This window comes from Benincasa hispida, chromosome 2 (genome assembly GCF_027475165.1).
Source record: "Benincasa hispida cultivar pf3 chromosome 2, pf3_genome.v1.1, whole genome shotgun sequence".
In the NCBI taxonomy this organism is placed as follows: Eukaryota; Viridiplantae; Streptophyta; class Magnoliopsida; order Cucurbitales; family Cucurbitaceae; genus Benincasa; species Benincasa hispida.
The window spans coordinates 56,465,761-56,482,058 of record NC_143479.1 but is presented as its reverse complement, the minus strand read 5'-3'; the positions used below and the strand labels follow the sequence as shown (position 1 = coordinate 56,482,058).

At 29.3% G+C, this 16,298-nt stretch overlaps 1 protein-coding gene across 1 annotated transcript; it reads right to left on the bottom strand.

Annotated features, from left to right (window-relative positions):
- Window positions 1-15,228: 15,228 nt before the first annotated feature.
- On the bottom strand, window positions 15,229-15,811 carry LOC120072301 (olee1-like protein). Its single transcript, XM_039024755.2, has 2 exons — window positions 15,655-15,811; window positions 15,229-15,572 (listed from the first exon to the last, which is right to left on the bottom strand). The coding sequence occupies exons 1-2, from the start codon at window positions 15,809-15,811 to the stop codon at window positions 15,229-15,231; spliced, it is 501 nt and encodes a 166-aa protein (XP_038880683.1).
- Window positions 15,812-16,298: the final 487 nt, after the last annotated feature.

Here is a 16,298-nt window from a genome sequence, read left to right as displayed (position 1 = left end):
ATTATGAGTAGTTGCTAAATATTTTAATTTTTTTCAAAATGTTTTGTTTTCAAATTTGAACACGTGAAAAGTTGCACGAAATACATTCTTAGTTTCTTATGTCGTAACTTCTCTCAATTAGTTAATGACAAATGGCCCGAGGATAAACTTACTAATATTTAGTAAGCTAACAAACATATCTAATATCAATTTTTTTAGTATAGTAAAATAAAAAAGATTTGAATCACAAACTTCTTAGTCGTTAATATTCATAAGTAAGTTAAGTTAGGTGCGTTTTGACATATTAAATTAGATTTTATTTCTAAAAATAGGAAAAAATAGAATACATCGAGGATCAAAACATATATTAGGAAAAGCTAGTGGGAAGGAGACAGAAAAAAAGTGACTTGTACAAACACAAATCAAAATGACAATGCTATTATGCTATATTTGATGTCTTTTGTTCTTTAACCTTTTTTTTAATGCTTGGATTTGCTTCTCATCTTTCATAACATTACTTTTTTTTTTTTATCAATTAATTTATTATGTATTTAATTATCTGGCCTATTGAGAGTTGAATATAAAAATTTATTGATTTTAAACATGGGTAAATATCGATCTATACATAAAATTTATAGGTTGTATCAATTTAAATCCTAAACTAATAGTCGTATCAAGTTAAATCATGAACTTTAGAATAATAACAATTTAAACCACAAACTAATAATTATATCAATTTAAATCCTGAATTTTCATGGAGTATATCAATTTAAACCATAAACTTTCATAAAATATATACAGTTAAAACATAATGGAGGATTTAAACGGCTACAATTATGAAACTACAAGGTATTAATTGATACACTTATAAAATTCAGGGTTTAAATTAATTAGGATTTAAATTGATATAACTAAAAAATTCAAGGATGTAAATTGATATTTACTCCATTCATTATTTAGAAAATTTATGGGTAGCTTAACTAGATAGAAGAAATAAAACTCCACTAATTTTGATCTAGTTGACTTTGAGGCTCTAGTGACATCAAGTATAGCTTAAATATTTATTTAGAATTGAAGATAAATGAGATTTCTTTTGACTTTTGAGGTCACAACAAACTAATGTTCATCACACTACATATTAAGAAACGTGAATTGAAGACTTATTGTCTTATAATATTAGCATTTTAGATGCATTTTGTTCCCATAAATTAGGGGTATACATGGTTTGGATTGAGGATATTTTTTGGACCAACCCAAAAATTTGGGTTGGTTTGATTGGCAACCCAAATGACCCAAATAAAGTTTCCAACCCAATCCAACCCAACTCAACTCTAAAAATTCGGGTTGGGTTGTGTTGGGTTGTCGGATTATAATTTATTTTTTTAAAAAATTTTTAATGAAAAATATGTAAATATATATATAACATATGACTAATAACTAAAATCTCATAAAATTAAGATGCTAAATACCAAATATCTATGATATTTATTGTAAACTTTAAACAAAACAAATATCATAACAATTTTAAAAGAAAAATATTAAAAATTCAAAAATTAATCCATACAAATAAATCAAACTTTAAACAAAGAGGAATATATATATATATATATATATATATACAAAATTCAAATTGGGTTGAGTCAACTCAAATTTTTTTTAGCCAACCCACAACCCAACCCAACCCAATAAAAATAGAAAAATTTAACCCAACTCAACCCAAGAATAAAACTAACCTAACCCAATCCTTAGATTTTGGGTTGGATAGTCCGGGTTGTTTGGATCATTGGGTTATTTAAACACCTATACCATAAACAAAATTTCTCAAACTTTATGTTTCAGACCTTTAATTGTAAAATGTTATGTTTGAACCCCAAATCTTTACCTAATTAAAAAGAAAAAAGAAAAAAAAAACATTTTAGATGCATTTTGTTCCCAAGTTCCCATCACCAAAAATTTTCAAACTTTATGTTTCAGATCTATAAGTGTAAAATGTCATGTTTGAACCCCAAAAACCTTACCTTAAAAAAGAGATCATTTGGTCATTACACATTTTAATTCACGTTTGGTAATGATGTTTTTTTTTGTTTGTTTTTTTTTCCTCCTGAATTTCTTAATTCTCACGCTTCTTGAAAATACACTTGTTTTTTTAGTCTAATTTTGAAAAAAAAAAAAACAAGTCTTTTGAAAACTATTTTTTATATTTTTAAATTTTGGTTTGTTTTTTTTTAAAAAAAAGAATGACAAAACAAAACATCAAATAAATAAAATTTGTTAATACAAATATAAATGAATGGTAATCTGAAACGTGGGTCCTAATAAATTATGCATAAATGAATGAAAATCTAAAACGTGGGTCCCAATAAATTATGCTTTCTTTTGTTGTCTTGTGTTCCAAACTTGTACGAATACGTGGAGCACACTGTCCCATCTATAATAAAAAAAAAACAAAAATTGTTGGGCGAGTGGAGAGTGATTAATCTATTTGTATTTCAAAATTATGTTATCATTACCGTTAATGTTAGTGTAGTGTTACAGTATGAGGAGTATGAATCTACCACATTTACTATTATCATTTAGAGTCAAACGATAATAATAATGGTAATGGTAACTGTAGTGGTAAATATGACAAGTTCAAAGTAAACGTGATCAAAAGCAATATAATTATATTTGGGATTCTGGTCCATTATGATTGATCTATCAATGGAATTCTATTACGATTACACCAGTTTTCATTAGGTATTAGTAAATATGACCTTAGTTTTAAAAAGTGTTTAATATCTAATACATCTTGAACGTTTAATTGTTTATTAGGTTTCGAATTTTAAAATTATCTAATATATCTTTAAACTTTAAGTTTCTTTTGTCAATATTTTCTCTTACATGTTCATTTTTTTAAATGAACTTATCATAAGATTCAAATTTTATGTTCAGTAAGAACCTAAAGTTTCAATTTTGTGTCTAGTAAGTGTATGGATTTTAATAAATATTATATATGTCGATGACTTATTAGACACAAAATTAAAAATTAAAAAATTTATTTGACATAAAATTAAAAGTTTGAACTCAAGCAACCTGAACATTATTTTTTCATGTATTGAATTGCTTATATCAAGAGGTCATCCACACATACGATTTGCTTTAGAAGTTCATTGATCCACATAAAAGGAATGTGCATTTTATTGGTATAGATAGTAACTGTCAATTTAAGTCTTTCTTAATCGCACTATCATATCTTTATGATCTTTCTATCATTTGGATGTAATCTTAATTTATTCTTAGGTCACGTTTATCTCAGGTGAAACATAATAAATCAATAGTACTGGCATATGGGACATGTTAAAGTTGATTAGGGTTTATTCTAATTATTATTTTTCTTGTATCTTTTCATTTTCTAGTTTTTTTATTGAGTAAATAGAATAATTAAATATATTGAATAATCAGCTTTAACTAATTAACTTAGGAAAAGATAAAATAATAATAATAATAATTATTATTGAAATAAACCCTAATTACCTTCAGAAGGTCCACTTCAAAATCTATAATAAAAAAGTTCAATTAAATCCAGGAGCGAAAAATGATAAATGATTCAATCTGATTGCATTTGGAATTATTATAGTATGAGAAGTATGAATCTATCACATTTATGGTTACCATTATCGTTTGACCCTAAACAGTAATAGTAATAGTAAATATGATAGATTTATAATTTTAAGTAAACGTATAAAAAACAATCAAATCACGATTATAATTGTGATCCATTACGATTGATCTATGAATTCTATTACGATTACACCAACTTTTTTTATGAATTAGTGAATGTGATCTTAGTTCATTTATGTATTCTTCTTGAGCCACAAGATTACGAAAAATATATATAACGATTTAAATAACTATATATATAAATAAAAGACTCATAGCATAGTAAGAAACGATGAATTTGTTTGGTGTAAATTTTTACATATTTTGAAGGATTCAAAGTGGCCGACGGGACAGAAAAGCCAATCACACCACATTTCATTTATATATCTTTAAAGTCAACAAATTAATTTACTTTTGTTTTTTTCTACAATAAAATAAAAATTAAAGAAAAAGGTAACGCGCATTTGATTTTCTTTTTTCCTTAAAAAAAAGTTGGATTCTTGAAAAAAAAAAAAAATCTTGATTTATAAGTTTCAAAATATTATATTTTTCGTCCATAAATTTTGAATTTGATTTTAATTTAGATTCTAGATTTAAAACTTAGAGACCAAATTGAAATAAAATTCAAAATTCAAGGATAAAATCGTAACATTTGAAATTTAGGAACTTAATTGAAATCAAATTCAAAACTTAAGAATCAGGGTGTTTAAAAAATCTGATGATTCAAAAAAACCGATCAACCCAACCCAACCCGTGCGGTTTGGATTGGGTTATCAACTCATTTAGGTTGGTTTGGGTTATATTAGGTGGACCCATGAACCAACCCGAACCAACCCAAATTTATTAATAACTTTAAAATATATTTTTTATTACTTATAACACAATTGTTTATACATATATTGATTTTAATTTTATTTAATTCCAAAATTTTTTTGAATAATTTATTCTTCAACAACTATTAAAAGTAATTTCTTTGCAATTTAGAAAGAAAATTGTCACCATATAAATTGAAATTGAGTTATTAATCTTAATTCAATATATGAAAATAATTAAATTAGATTTTTACATATTTACATTTTGCTTTTTTTTAGAATTTTTTTAAAAATAAATGACCTGATTAACTTGAACCAAACTAACCCAAATATTTTATGGTTGGGTTGAGTTTCATTTTTTTAATAAGGGTTATTTGAGTTGAAAAAATTTACAATCTGAATAATTGAGTTGGGTCTAAAAAGTCTTTCAACCCAACCCAACCCAACCAAGGAACACCCCTATTAAGAACTAAAGTCTCGTTTAGTAACCATTTCATCTTTGGTTTTTGAAAATTAAACATATTTCTTTTCTATTTGTTACAGGAATTTGCATATTTCTTAAGTATAATAGTCGGATTTTTAGCCAAATTCCAGAAATAAAAGCGCTTTTTAAAAATTTTCAAAATTTGACTTCCTTTTTTAAACCATTGATGATGATAATAATAATAATAATAATAATGAAGAAATTTGGAGGTTGTAGTAGGCTTAATATTAAAAAAAAAAAAAATAGCTACCAAATGGGGTTTTGAAATTTAGACATCAAATAAAAAACTAAATTCAAAATCTAAGGACAAAAAAAATAATTTTCTCTGTGTTCTCTTTTTTATATCGTTTTAATAAATTTTCCTTCAATTTTTGAAATTAATATCAATTTGGCATTTGACGACTCAAACAAAATCATTTTTAATCAACTATATATATATGTCCAAAAAAATAATATTCCATAAGCTAGTTTTCCAATTTGGCCGTGATGGCTTCAAACTTTTTATAATTATTTATTTCTAAGCAACTCCAGTCGGACCTTTAATATTAATATGGTTGTTTTCAAAACTTATTAGAGAAATATTGTTGTTTTGAAACTTATTAGAGAAATATTGTTGTTTTGGGAGTTCGAGGTTAGAAGTCGAGGGTTGAGGATTCGATTAATGTAGAGGTCGAACGTTGAGAACTCGACAAATAAAGAAAAACTTGAAAAATATATGTATATTAGGGTTGTCGAAGGTTGAAGTTTCGACATACATAAGTCGAAACTTCAACCCTCGACGAGGAAGATAAGTGGGTGAAGGAAATCTCGCTAATTTTGTGATGGGGATCTCGCTTTAGAATGAAATCTCGTTAGTTTTGTGATGATGTATATTAGGTTGTCGAAGTGTCGAAACTTCAACCCTCGACAAGGAGATGAATGGGAGTGTTGAAACTTCAACCCTCGACAAGGAGATGAATGGGTGAAGGAAATCTCGCTAATTTTGTGATGAGGATCTCGCTCTAGAAAGAAATCTCGCTAATTTTGTGATGAGGATCTCGCTCTAGAAGGAAATCTCGCTAATTTTGTGATGATGTATATTAGGTTGTCGAAGGTTGAAGTTTCGACATACATAAGTTGAAACTTCAACTCTCGACAAGGAAGATAAGTAGGTGAAGGAAATCTCGTTAATTTTGTGACGAGGATCTCGCTTTAGAAGGAAATCTCGCTAATTTTGTGATAGGGATCTAGCTCTAGAAGGGAATCTCGCTAGAAATGTGGGCTGAATCTCGGTGAGCACACTAGGAAAACAGTTTGTTAAAGAAATGCTTGATCTCGCTCATGAGGATCTTGCTCATGAGCAGGATCTCGTTCATGAGGATCTCGCTCATAATTGTCTTCACTTTATTTACTTTCCATATATATATATATATATATATGACCAATGAGAAGAAAAGCTAATAATCATTCATGAAAAAATGACAACAATAACAGAATTTTGTTACAACTAATAACTATAATTGAGTAAGTTTAATGAAAGTGCATATATTAAAATTGACTATAATTGAATAAGTCTGGAAAAATATGGTCAACCTTGATTTTATTATCAAGTAAATTAAAAAAAGGTGTGAGGTACTATCACCATGCTGCCCCTGCTCTGATTCCTCTACGCGATTCCCTGCATGCATGCTCCCTCTGCCCGCCACTGATTCGATTCCCCTGCTCTGATTCCCTGCATGCATTGACGCATTCATGCCCCTTTGCCATAGCCTTAATGCCTCTTCAACCACCCCAAACCCGTGGGTTGAGTATTCAACACTCAACCTACATCCTTTTAAACCACCATCATCTTTATTTTTGCTCACTCACTCCCTCAATAATTTTTGCTCCATCTTCATTTTTGCTCACTCACTCCCTTGATAGCTCACTGTCCTTGATTTTGCTCACTCCCCTCCCTTTGATTTACTCACTGCCCCTTCATAGCTCACTTCCCCCTTAATGCCTTTGAAAATAAGCTTTCGAAATCATCTTCCTCTCCTCCCATTTCTATTTCCATTTCTCTTCTTATATTTCGTTTAATACAAATTATTCTCACACAACTATACTGATTCGTTACTCTACTAAATTTTTATTTTTTAAGAATAATTATAAATTTTATTTTTATTCTTATATTCTAATTTTTTTTATAGATTCTAATTTTTTTTATAAATTTTTTGTAGTTGTTGTCAAATAATAAATAACAGGAAAAAAGGGTGAACATTGTCACTTTGAAGGAAAAAAGAGAACTACCGAATCTGTGAGTTGAACTTATGATATTTGAAAAGTTTAATTTATTCTTAGGATATTTGATTTATTTAGTATTAACTTTGATTTTTATAGTGTTAAAATGTTTAGTTTATTGTTATGTTTAAGAAGTTGATATTTATAGTTTAATACAAAATTATTGTGATAGTTAACAAGTTTAGTATAGTTTCAAAAAGTTTAATATAGTTTGAAAATTTTAGTTTATTCATATGAAAATTATTGTTGTTATGTTTATTGTGATAAGTTGATATTTTTTTAATAGTTTAAAATAGTTTGAAAAAGTTTAATTTAATTTAATTTTTTATTTTGTATTAAATTTGAAAAAATAGTTTTAAAAAGTTTACCTCATTTTAATTTGAAAAGTTTAATTTGTTGTTATTTTTTAAAATAGTTATAAAAAGTTTACTTTATTGTTATGTTTAAAAAGTTGATGTTCATAAAACTTAAAAAGTTTATGTTTATAAACTAAAAAATTTAATATTTTTTAATATACTTCTTATAAAAAGTATAATACAAAAAATTGATATTTGTCTTTTTTTTTTATTTAGAAAATGGCAGACAAATGCTTGGGATTTATGTTGTTTACAAATGGTAATATGATTGATGGAGTTGAGTATGACCAACCACCAAGTGGGAGTTTTACCATAAATGTGAACAGTGGAATTGTATTTGGAACAATTCATTGAAATGGTTGGGATGTTACTTAGTGTAGATATGGGAGCAAATCAGATAGAAATAATATATAGACATCCTAATCTAGAACCATCAGGATCAATAAGGTTTATGTCATTCCATATTTCGAATGCACGAGCTATGAACTTGATATTCTCAATGGCAATGCCATTGCCAAATCTAGCGCATTTGTATGTAAATGTAAATAGGATAGGGGTGGATCCCGATACTCCATTTAACCAGTTTGAAAATCCAATTCAATGTATCAATCCTGATCCCGAGTCAGTTGCATCGCCATGTGATAATGAAGATATGGCGGCTAACAACCTGTACAAAGACTTCAGAACAGAAACGGATGATGAATTTGAAGAGTTGGATTTCGATGGTCGTGAACATGAGATGCTTTCAGATACATTCAATGGTTTGGATATGAATGTACTAGATAGCATTCGGGAACATGACCCAATTGTAGCTCCTGTGGACGTTGACAATACTCAATTGTATAAAGGGATGATTTGTCAAGACAAGGAAATGCTACAACACGCGGTCAAATATTTTGCAATAAAGTGTCACGCACCATCTGAGATTGTTGAATCTACACCGACGATTTGGACAATTCGGTGTAAGAAGTGGGAGGAAGGTTGCAAGTGGAGACTTCGTGCAATAAAGAAAAAATCGCATGGCTTGTTCGAGATCACTAAGTATGATGAGTAGTATACATGTTTTTATTCAAAACTAAGTCAAAGTCACGTGTAATGGGATTCATCAATGATTGCACTGAAGTTCTATGACGCCGCAAGAGAAAAACCATCTATCAGTGTGGCACAACTGTAGTCCGACATCAAATCAAAATTTGGATATCATGTTCCTTACCATAGGGTATGGGAGGGAAAAAGAAAAGCGTTGGCTAAGTGTTCGATGATTGGGATGAGTCTTACAAATTGTTACCCAGGTGGTTATATATGGTTAGACCAATCTCGAAACACGTGTAGAGTGGAGAGTTAAAGAAACGCTTACTGAAGGCCATGTTATCCTAACTTCTGTATTTTGGGCATTTGGTCTTTGTATAGAAAATTTTAATAAATGCCAGCCGATAATTCAGATAGATGGTACACACTTGTATGACAAATATAGAGGAAAACTGTTGATTGCTACATCAGTTGACTTGAATGGCCATCTTCTTTCACTCGCGTTTGCCATTGCTGATGAAGAGTCCGCAGACTCATGAAGATGGTTCCTGAAACACATAAGAGAAATTGTAACACACGAAGAGGTGTGTTTAATTTTAGATCGACATGCTGGTATAATCGCATCAGTGAACAACCCAACAAATGGTTGGATGAGATCGAAATGTCACCATTGTTTCTGCTTACGACATATCGTCAGCAACTTCAATAAAAAGTATAATTTAATTCATTGAAAAATTATGTTTATCGTGCCGGATGTCAGTTTCAAATTCGAAAGTTCAACAAAACAATTGAAGATATCAAATGAATAAATCGGAGCTATCTGAGTTTTTTTTATAACATTAGTTTAGAGCAATGGACTCAAGCATATGATGGAGGATTTAGATATGGGTGGATGACGACAAATCTATCAGAGTGCATAAATAGGGATGCATTGGAGCATCAAGATAAATACACCCGGTAATATTATTTTTTTATATATATTTTATTAATAATTTATTTCAAACATATTTTGTAATACTAAGTGGAGTAAAAATCCAGGTACGCACACGAGAAAATAAATAAATGGACTGCACGATCTAGTAAACATGAAGTACAATTATACGATCGATATGAAGGTATGTTTCATGTGAAGACCGAACGTCATAGTCTCAATGCCAAAGGAGGAAATGTTCAAATATTGAGGCTAAACAGGTCCGAGCGGTACTGTTCATGTAACAAGTGGCAAGCATTCGGCATTCCATGCTCGCATTTTATGGCCGTTTGCTCACATTTTAACATGAACTACGAAGATTTTATTGAGGACTACTACAAATTGTCAACGTACGTTGAATGTTACTCTCCTCAATTTCAACTTGTACCGCATGAAGATTACCTGATCACGCACCCTAGTATGCCCGTTTTACATCATCTATCGTTGTTGAGAAAACCTGATAAACCGAAAAAGTTCACGTTATCACAACGAGATGGATTGGACAGAACCAGCCACTCGACAACGATGTGGATTTTATAATCAGTTAGGACATAATCGAAGGAAATGTCCTTCGTTACTAAGACGGGCTCCAGATAGTTGGGGATTGAAAAATAAATAATTTTTTTTATTATATATTCAAATTTTTTATTATAATTTATTGTATAATCAATTTTTTTATAATAATTTATTATATATTCAAATTTTTTTATCAATCAATAAAGTCTTACATTATTTTTTACCCTCACACTGCAAATCCTGAGTGAATTTACCTTAACTTTTCTCTACTATTCTATTTACTTATTTCGCCTTTTTTTTAATTTACTTGATAATAAAATCAAGGTTGACCATATTTTTTCAGACTTATTCAATTATAGTCAATTTTAATATATGCACTTTTGTTAAACTTACTCAATTATAGTTATTAGTTTAACAAAATTCTGTCATTGTTGTTATTTTTTCATTAATGATTATTAGCTTCTTTTTCTCATTGGTCATGTATGTATATATATATATATATAAAGTAAATAAAATGAAGACAATTATGAGCGAGATCCTCATGAGCGGGATCCTGCTCATGAGCGAGATCCTCCACCCACTTATCTTTTATTGTATATTCAATTTTTTTTATTATAAAATTGTACATTATTCTTTTAATTAAGTTGTACATTATTCTTTTAATTAAGTTGTACATTATTCTTCTAATTAAGTTGTACATTATTCTTCTAATTAAGTTGTACATTATTCTTTTAATTAAGTTGTAAATTATTCTTCTAATCGATAAACAAATATTTTTTAATTGAGAAATAATTTTTTTTTCCAAATCATGGCTTTAAACCCAGGACCTGTTGATCCTGATGTTTTGTACGATCATTCCATTCATCGATTATCTGTTGTATGGCGAGATCATACTACTAGAGAAATATCTTGCAGGCGTCGAGAGGCAGTTCTCCAGCGCACTATCCTGCTCCACCATCGAATACTACCACTACTGCGCACATCTGGATTCTATGGGTTGCCAGATTAGGATTTATTCAGTTGGACTGGCATCTGATCACAGCCTTGGTCGAGAGATGAAGGCCTGAGACGCATACATTTCATATGTCTGTTGGAGAGTGCACTTATCACTCTACAAGACATAGAAATGTTGTTGGGGTTACCTGTTGACAGTGAGACAGTCACCGGAGTGATGTATGATGACTGGTCAGAAGTTTGTCAACTATACCTTGGTGCGACCCCACCTGCCGACAAGATTAAAGGATCGAGGTTAAGTTTAATATGGTTAGGAACACAATTTCATGAGCTCACAGATGATGTAGACGAGGAAACCGTCATAAGATATGCGCGAGCATATATACTACAAATGATGGGTGGAAGTCTGTTTTCAGATAAATCAAGTCATTTTGTTCACTTGATGTTCTTTCCATTGTTAGCTAACCTCCATGATGCGGGGTAGTATTCGTGAGGTGGAGCATGCTTGGCATGGTTGTATAGACAACTATGCAAAACAACAAGATCTGAGGTTCAAGAGATAGCTGGGCCTTTCATACTTTTGCAACTATAGGCTTGGGAGCGATTTCCAACAATGGCTCCACAGCTACAACATGTTAATGACGCTCAGTTAGTTGGACGAGCCTACGGTTCTCGGTATATTGTTTTAATTCAATTTAATTTTTATATCAATGATTTAGTTAATTTAAATTCTAAATTCTAAATTTAAAAATTTAGGTGGAGAGACAAATTTTGTGTGACTAGGATAGCCACACATGTAGTCAGCCAGTATAGATACATGTTTGATCTGCTTCAACCTGAACAGGTACATTACACTGAACCTAATTGATTATTTTATATACATTTTTATTGTATTTTTCTTTAATATTCTCTAATATAATATTTTGTGTTTCAGGTTATTTGGGAGCCGTACAAAATTATTATGCATACTTTGCCTAATTTTTGTACGAATGGTCAAAACATATGGCGGACGATGAGTCCTTTCATATCTTTTCACATTGGTGAGTGGCATCTTCCTGACAGGGTGATGAGACAATTCGGTTTTCAGCAGGATGTCTCATCGCCTTGTAATATTGAACCCATACTACATGATATTGACCTAAGGACTGGAGATTGGTCCGAAAAAGTTGCACATTTGGTAGTGCGATGGCACTATCGTGCAAGGTTTATTGCAGTGGGGGTTTCTCTTGAAAAGTCTGACACAGATGTCACTCAATAATATATTCATTGGTATAATAATATCACAAGGCCCTACGTCACATGTCCGGGAGCAGCTGTGGGTCATTTGGTAAATGAATGAATATTATCTAATTATTTTTAATTTAAATTTATTTTAAATATTGTCGAATTGTTTTATAATTCACAGAGATCGAACAACAATAGACTCCGTGAGGTTGCGAATGATCCGAACCAAGTTCTTGCTATATGTAGTGACAACCAAAGCTATATGGAGGAAATTCATTATATGTACAATATACCTATTGTTCCTCTACCAGCTTCTAAACGTAGAGGAGCTAGAGGACCTGTTCAGGAAGAGGATGAGTTTGATGAGGTTGAACATAATGTGGAAGAGTTGCCCCCTATGATGCAGACGCAGAGTCAAACTGATTATGTTAGTCTGATGATGATGATGTCAGCATTTGGTTTAGGACATTATGACTCAGAGGCTGGTCCTTCATCTTCATATGTGCATGGACATGGTCAGGGTCGTAGAGAGCATAATGAATATTTATATTATGAAGCACCTGCAGAGGTATCGGAGCAACCTCAAGTTCGAAGTCGACGATGACAACCAGCTCGAAATCGATGACGTCCGCCTTGTGGGACACATTGATTTTTGTAATTGTTTTTATATAAATGAGATATTTAATTTACATTTATTTTTATTTTTATGAGATATATATATTTTTTAATTTATTCTTTTTAGAGTTTAAATAAAATAATAAATATATTTTTAGAAATTATTTTTATAAATAAAAAATTAAAAAAAAAAGGAAGAAAGAAAGAAGAAGGTGGAATGTGTAATAATTAAAAAAATAATAAAAAAAAGTTTGAAAAAAGAAACAACAATATTTTTACAAATAGTTTGAAAACAACCTTATTTTCCTAAATAGTTTATAAAAGGACAATATTCTTTTAATTTTCCCAACTCGAGCCTATGTCAACTAGTTAAAGCAAATATTGTTAATTAAATGTTGGAAAATTCAAATTTGGACTCCCACATGTTTATGAACTAAAAAAATATATTTTGTTCTATATAGTTTTGTAGTATTTTAAATTTTAAATTTGTTTTATAATACCATCTCATATATTTTGGAACAAATTAGGTGACCAGGTTATATCATTTTAGTTGGAATAATTAGATGTAGCTACTACTTGACCTTATCACTGATTATTAATTTATTTCTTACAATTGTTCACTTTTTTTTTTAATTTAGAATTGACACTTTTTTTTTTAAATAAACTTAAATATATATAAAAAAAGGAGGAAAATAACAAATTCTAAAGACCCATTTTTTAAAAATAGTAAAAAACTAATATTATAAAAATAGGATAAAATCGTTTTTAGAATTTAAATCTAAACAAGAGAACGATTGGACACATGAATAATATATATATATATATATATAAAATGAGGGTCTAAATCATAAGAATAATTAAAATTGAATTTTAAAATTTAGGTTAAAAATCATTTTTGGTCAATAAACTTTAAATAAAGTAACAATTTAGTAAACTTTTGTTGGTAACGATTTATTCTCTGTACTTTCAAATTTATAACAATTAAGTTTTTAAACTATAATAAATAATAATTTAGTACTTATATTTTGAAAATTATAACAATATAATCCCTCTTATAAAATTCTTTTTAAAATTCAAATTTGAAGGGGAGAAAAATATATGAAATCTCCCAACGAGATATACAGTAACTATATGTATATGACAATATGATATTTTCGAAAACTGTTAAGAGCATTATTAGATTCAAATATAAAGGAGCGCTCTAGTTATAGATATGGTAAATTGTGGTTTTTTTTATTATTTATTTTTTTAGGCATTGCAAAAATAGCGATCAAGTCCAAATAATTTGTAGATATAACACAATACAAAAGAATTTACATATATAACAAAATTTAGATTATGTTTTGTTTTCAAAGTATATCAATGATAGACCATTCACTAGTAGTAGACTATTAACGATAGAGTTTATCATGGATAGATTTTGTAATTTTTACTATTTTTTTAAAATATTACTATACACTTAATTATTATCCCTGAACATGCTACCCAAAATAATTAACTTTTTTATTTCATCCTTCCAAACGAAACATTAAAAAAGTTGTTTAATTTCTCAAAAATTACAAGTTCTACATGGCAGCCCAATAATCTTAACCCTTTCGAATTATCGGCCCACACACAAGCCCAAGCCCGGCCCTTTTAAAATCTTTTAATTTAAAATAGTCTAGTAATTATATTATAATATTATTCTATTTCATGGTTCGATATCAATGTAAAAAGTGAATCAATATTTCCATTCTATCCTAAAAAATTTGATAGAACATAAAGAAGAAAACAAAGAACAAAATATCACTAATGCAAATATAATATAAATAATAAGCATTAAACTCATCAATAAAGTACAAAATACTTATTTATTAATTTTAATATATTTTTGAATATTTTTATCGTTTCTTCAAAAACATCAATCAAAATTGATATGTGTAAAATTTAAACTTACATTTTACATCGACATCAACATTTCAAATTGAATCATAAGTTAAATTCTTGAGTCGTTCATATTTATGTATGTTTTATTCTAAAAAGTATATAAATATTTTTTTTATTCTTTGATTAATAAATCTATAGTGTAACATAATCCTTAAATTCATTTTTAAATAAAAAATATTCTATGAGTTACTAACTAAGATGTGAATATAATCATGTTTTTTTTTTTCCTTTTTGAAAAGAATTATAATCATGATTAACTACTGTTGTTGAATCAAACCATAAAAATGAACCTATTAGATTGAAAGGTCGATATACATCTTAGTAGATAACTTAAAAGATAAATATAGGAGGAAAAAAATTATTTAATCTGATATGAAAAAAAGGAGTTTGACAAAATTATTAATGTAAATAAATAAATAAAAAAAAATTGGTGGTAACAAAAATAAAAAATAATAGAGGAATAGTTTAAACGAGGAGACCCTCTTCATCAAATCCAAGCTCTCTGAGAACCTCTTTACATTCTGGAAGCTTCTCCTTCTTCAAAAAGGCGAGAGGATTGGCAAGGCGAACAGGATTGGTGATTCCACTGTTGTTGGTAATGGTGACTCTGGAAGTATGGGCATAGCCTTCCTTCGAGAACTCATTGCAATCTGGATCTTCGCTCTTCACCAACGACACCTCACACACCTCTTCTTCGTGATCTCCATCTGCCTCGATACTGTAAGTCCCTGTTTTATCTGTCACTGCTTCTTTGCTCAACGTCACACTTCCACCTTCGATTTCTTTGCATTCCAATTTCACCGTTGCACCTGCACACACACACATTTCGATTTTGATTTCAATTTCGATTTCGATTTAGGGTTAGGATTAAGAGTAGGGCTAGTTAGTTACCTTCGAGGAATTTGCTGACTTTGGTGAAGAATTGAACACGACATGTATCGCAGTATACTTTGCCTTCAACGAAGAATTGATCCTTATTACAAGATACCAAGTGAAAGAGCGATATGAAGCAAAGAGTTGAAACGAGTATGATTGCGAATTTTGCCATTAGTTTTAATTTTTGTTTCTTTTCGTAGATTAGATTAGAGGTGTGAAGATTATGGAGAATGGATTACTAATTTTATAGGTTCAATTTTGTCTAATTTTTGTGGATTTCGTTGGTTGATTGTTATTTTTAGGGGATAGAGGACCATTTTCCTTAATCCTCTCAACTAAACTTCATTTTTTTTTACACTTTTTTTTTTTGTTCTAACACCATATTTAGACTTTCAAATTTTCTTGTGTGAGCAAAATTTAGGAGACGTGTCATATAAATGTTTGAACATGTGTTTTAGAGGAAAAAAATATCTCTTATTATGGACTATCAAATTTTCATATATTTCATATATATATATATATATATATATTAGGTAAATATCAATTTATATCTCTAAAATTCTAATAATTATATCAATTTAAACCCTGAGCTTTGGAGTTGGTATCAATTTAAACCTCAAACTAATAATTGTATCAATTTAAACCCTAAACTTTTATAA

Bases quoted from the DNA above. Each gene is read 5' to 3' on its own strand.
- LOC120072301 (XM_039024755.2), bottom strand. From the start codon at position 15,811: ATGGCAAAATTCGCAATCATACTCGTTTCAACTCTTTGCTTCATATCG. The intron at 15,573-15,654 runs GTAACTAACTAG...GTGTGTGTGCAG, and splicing joins AGTCAGCAAATTCCTCGAAG to GTGCAACGGTGAAATTGGAA.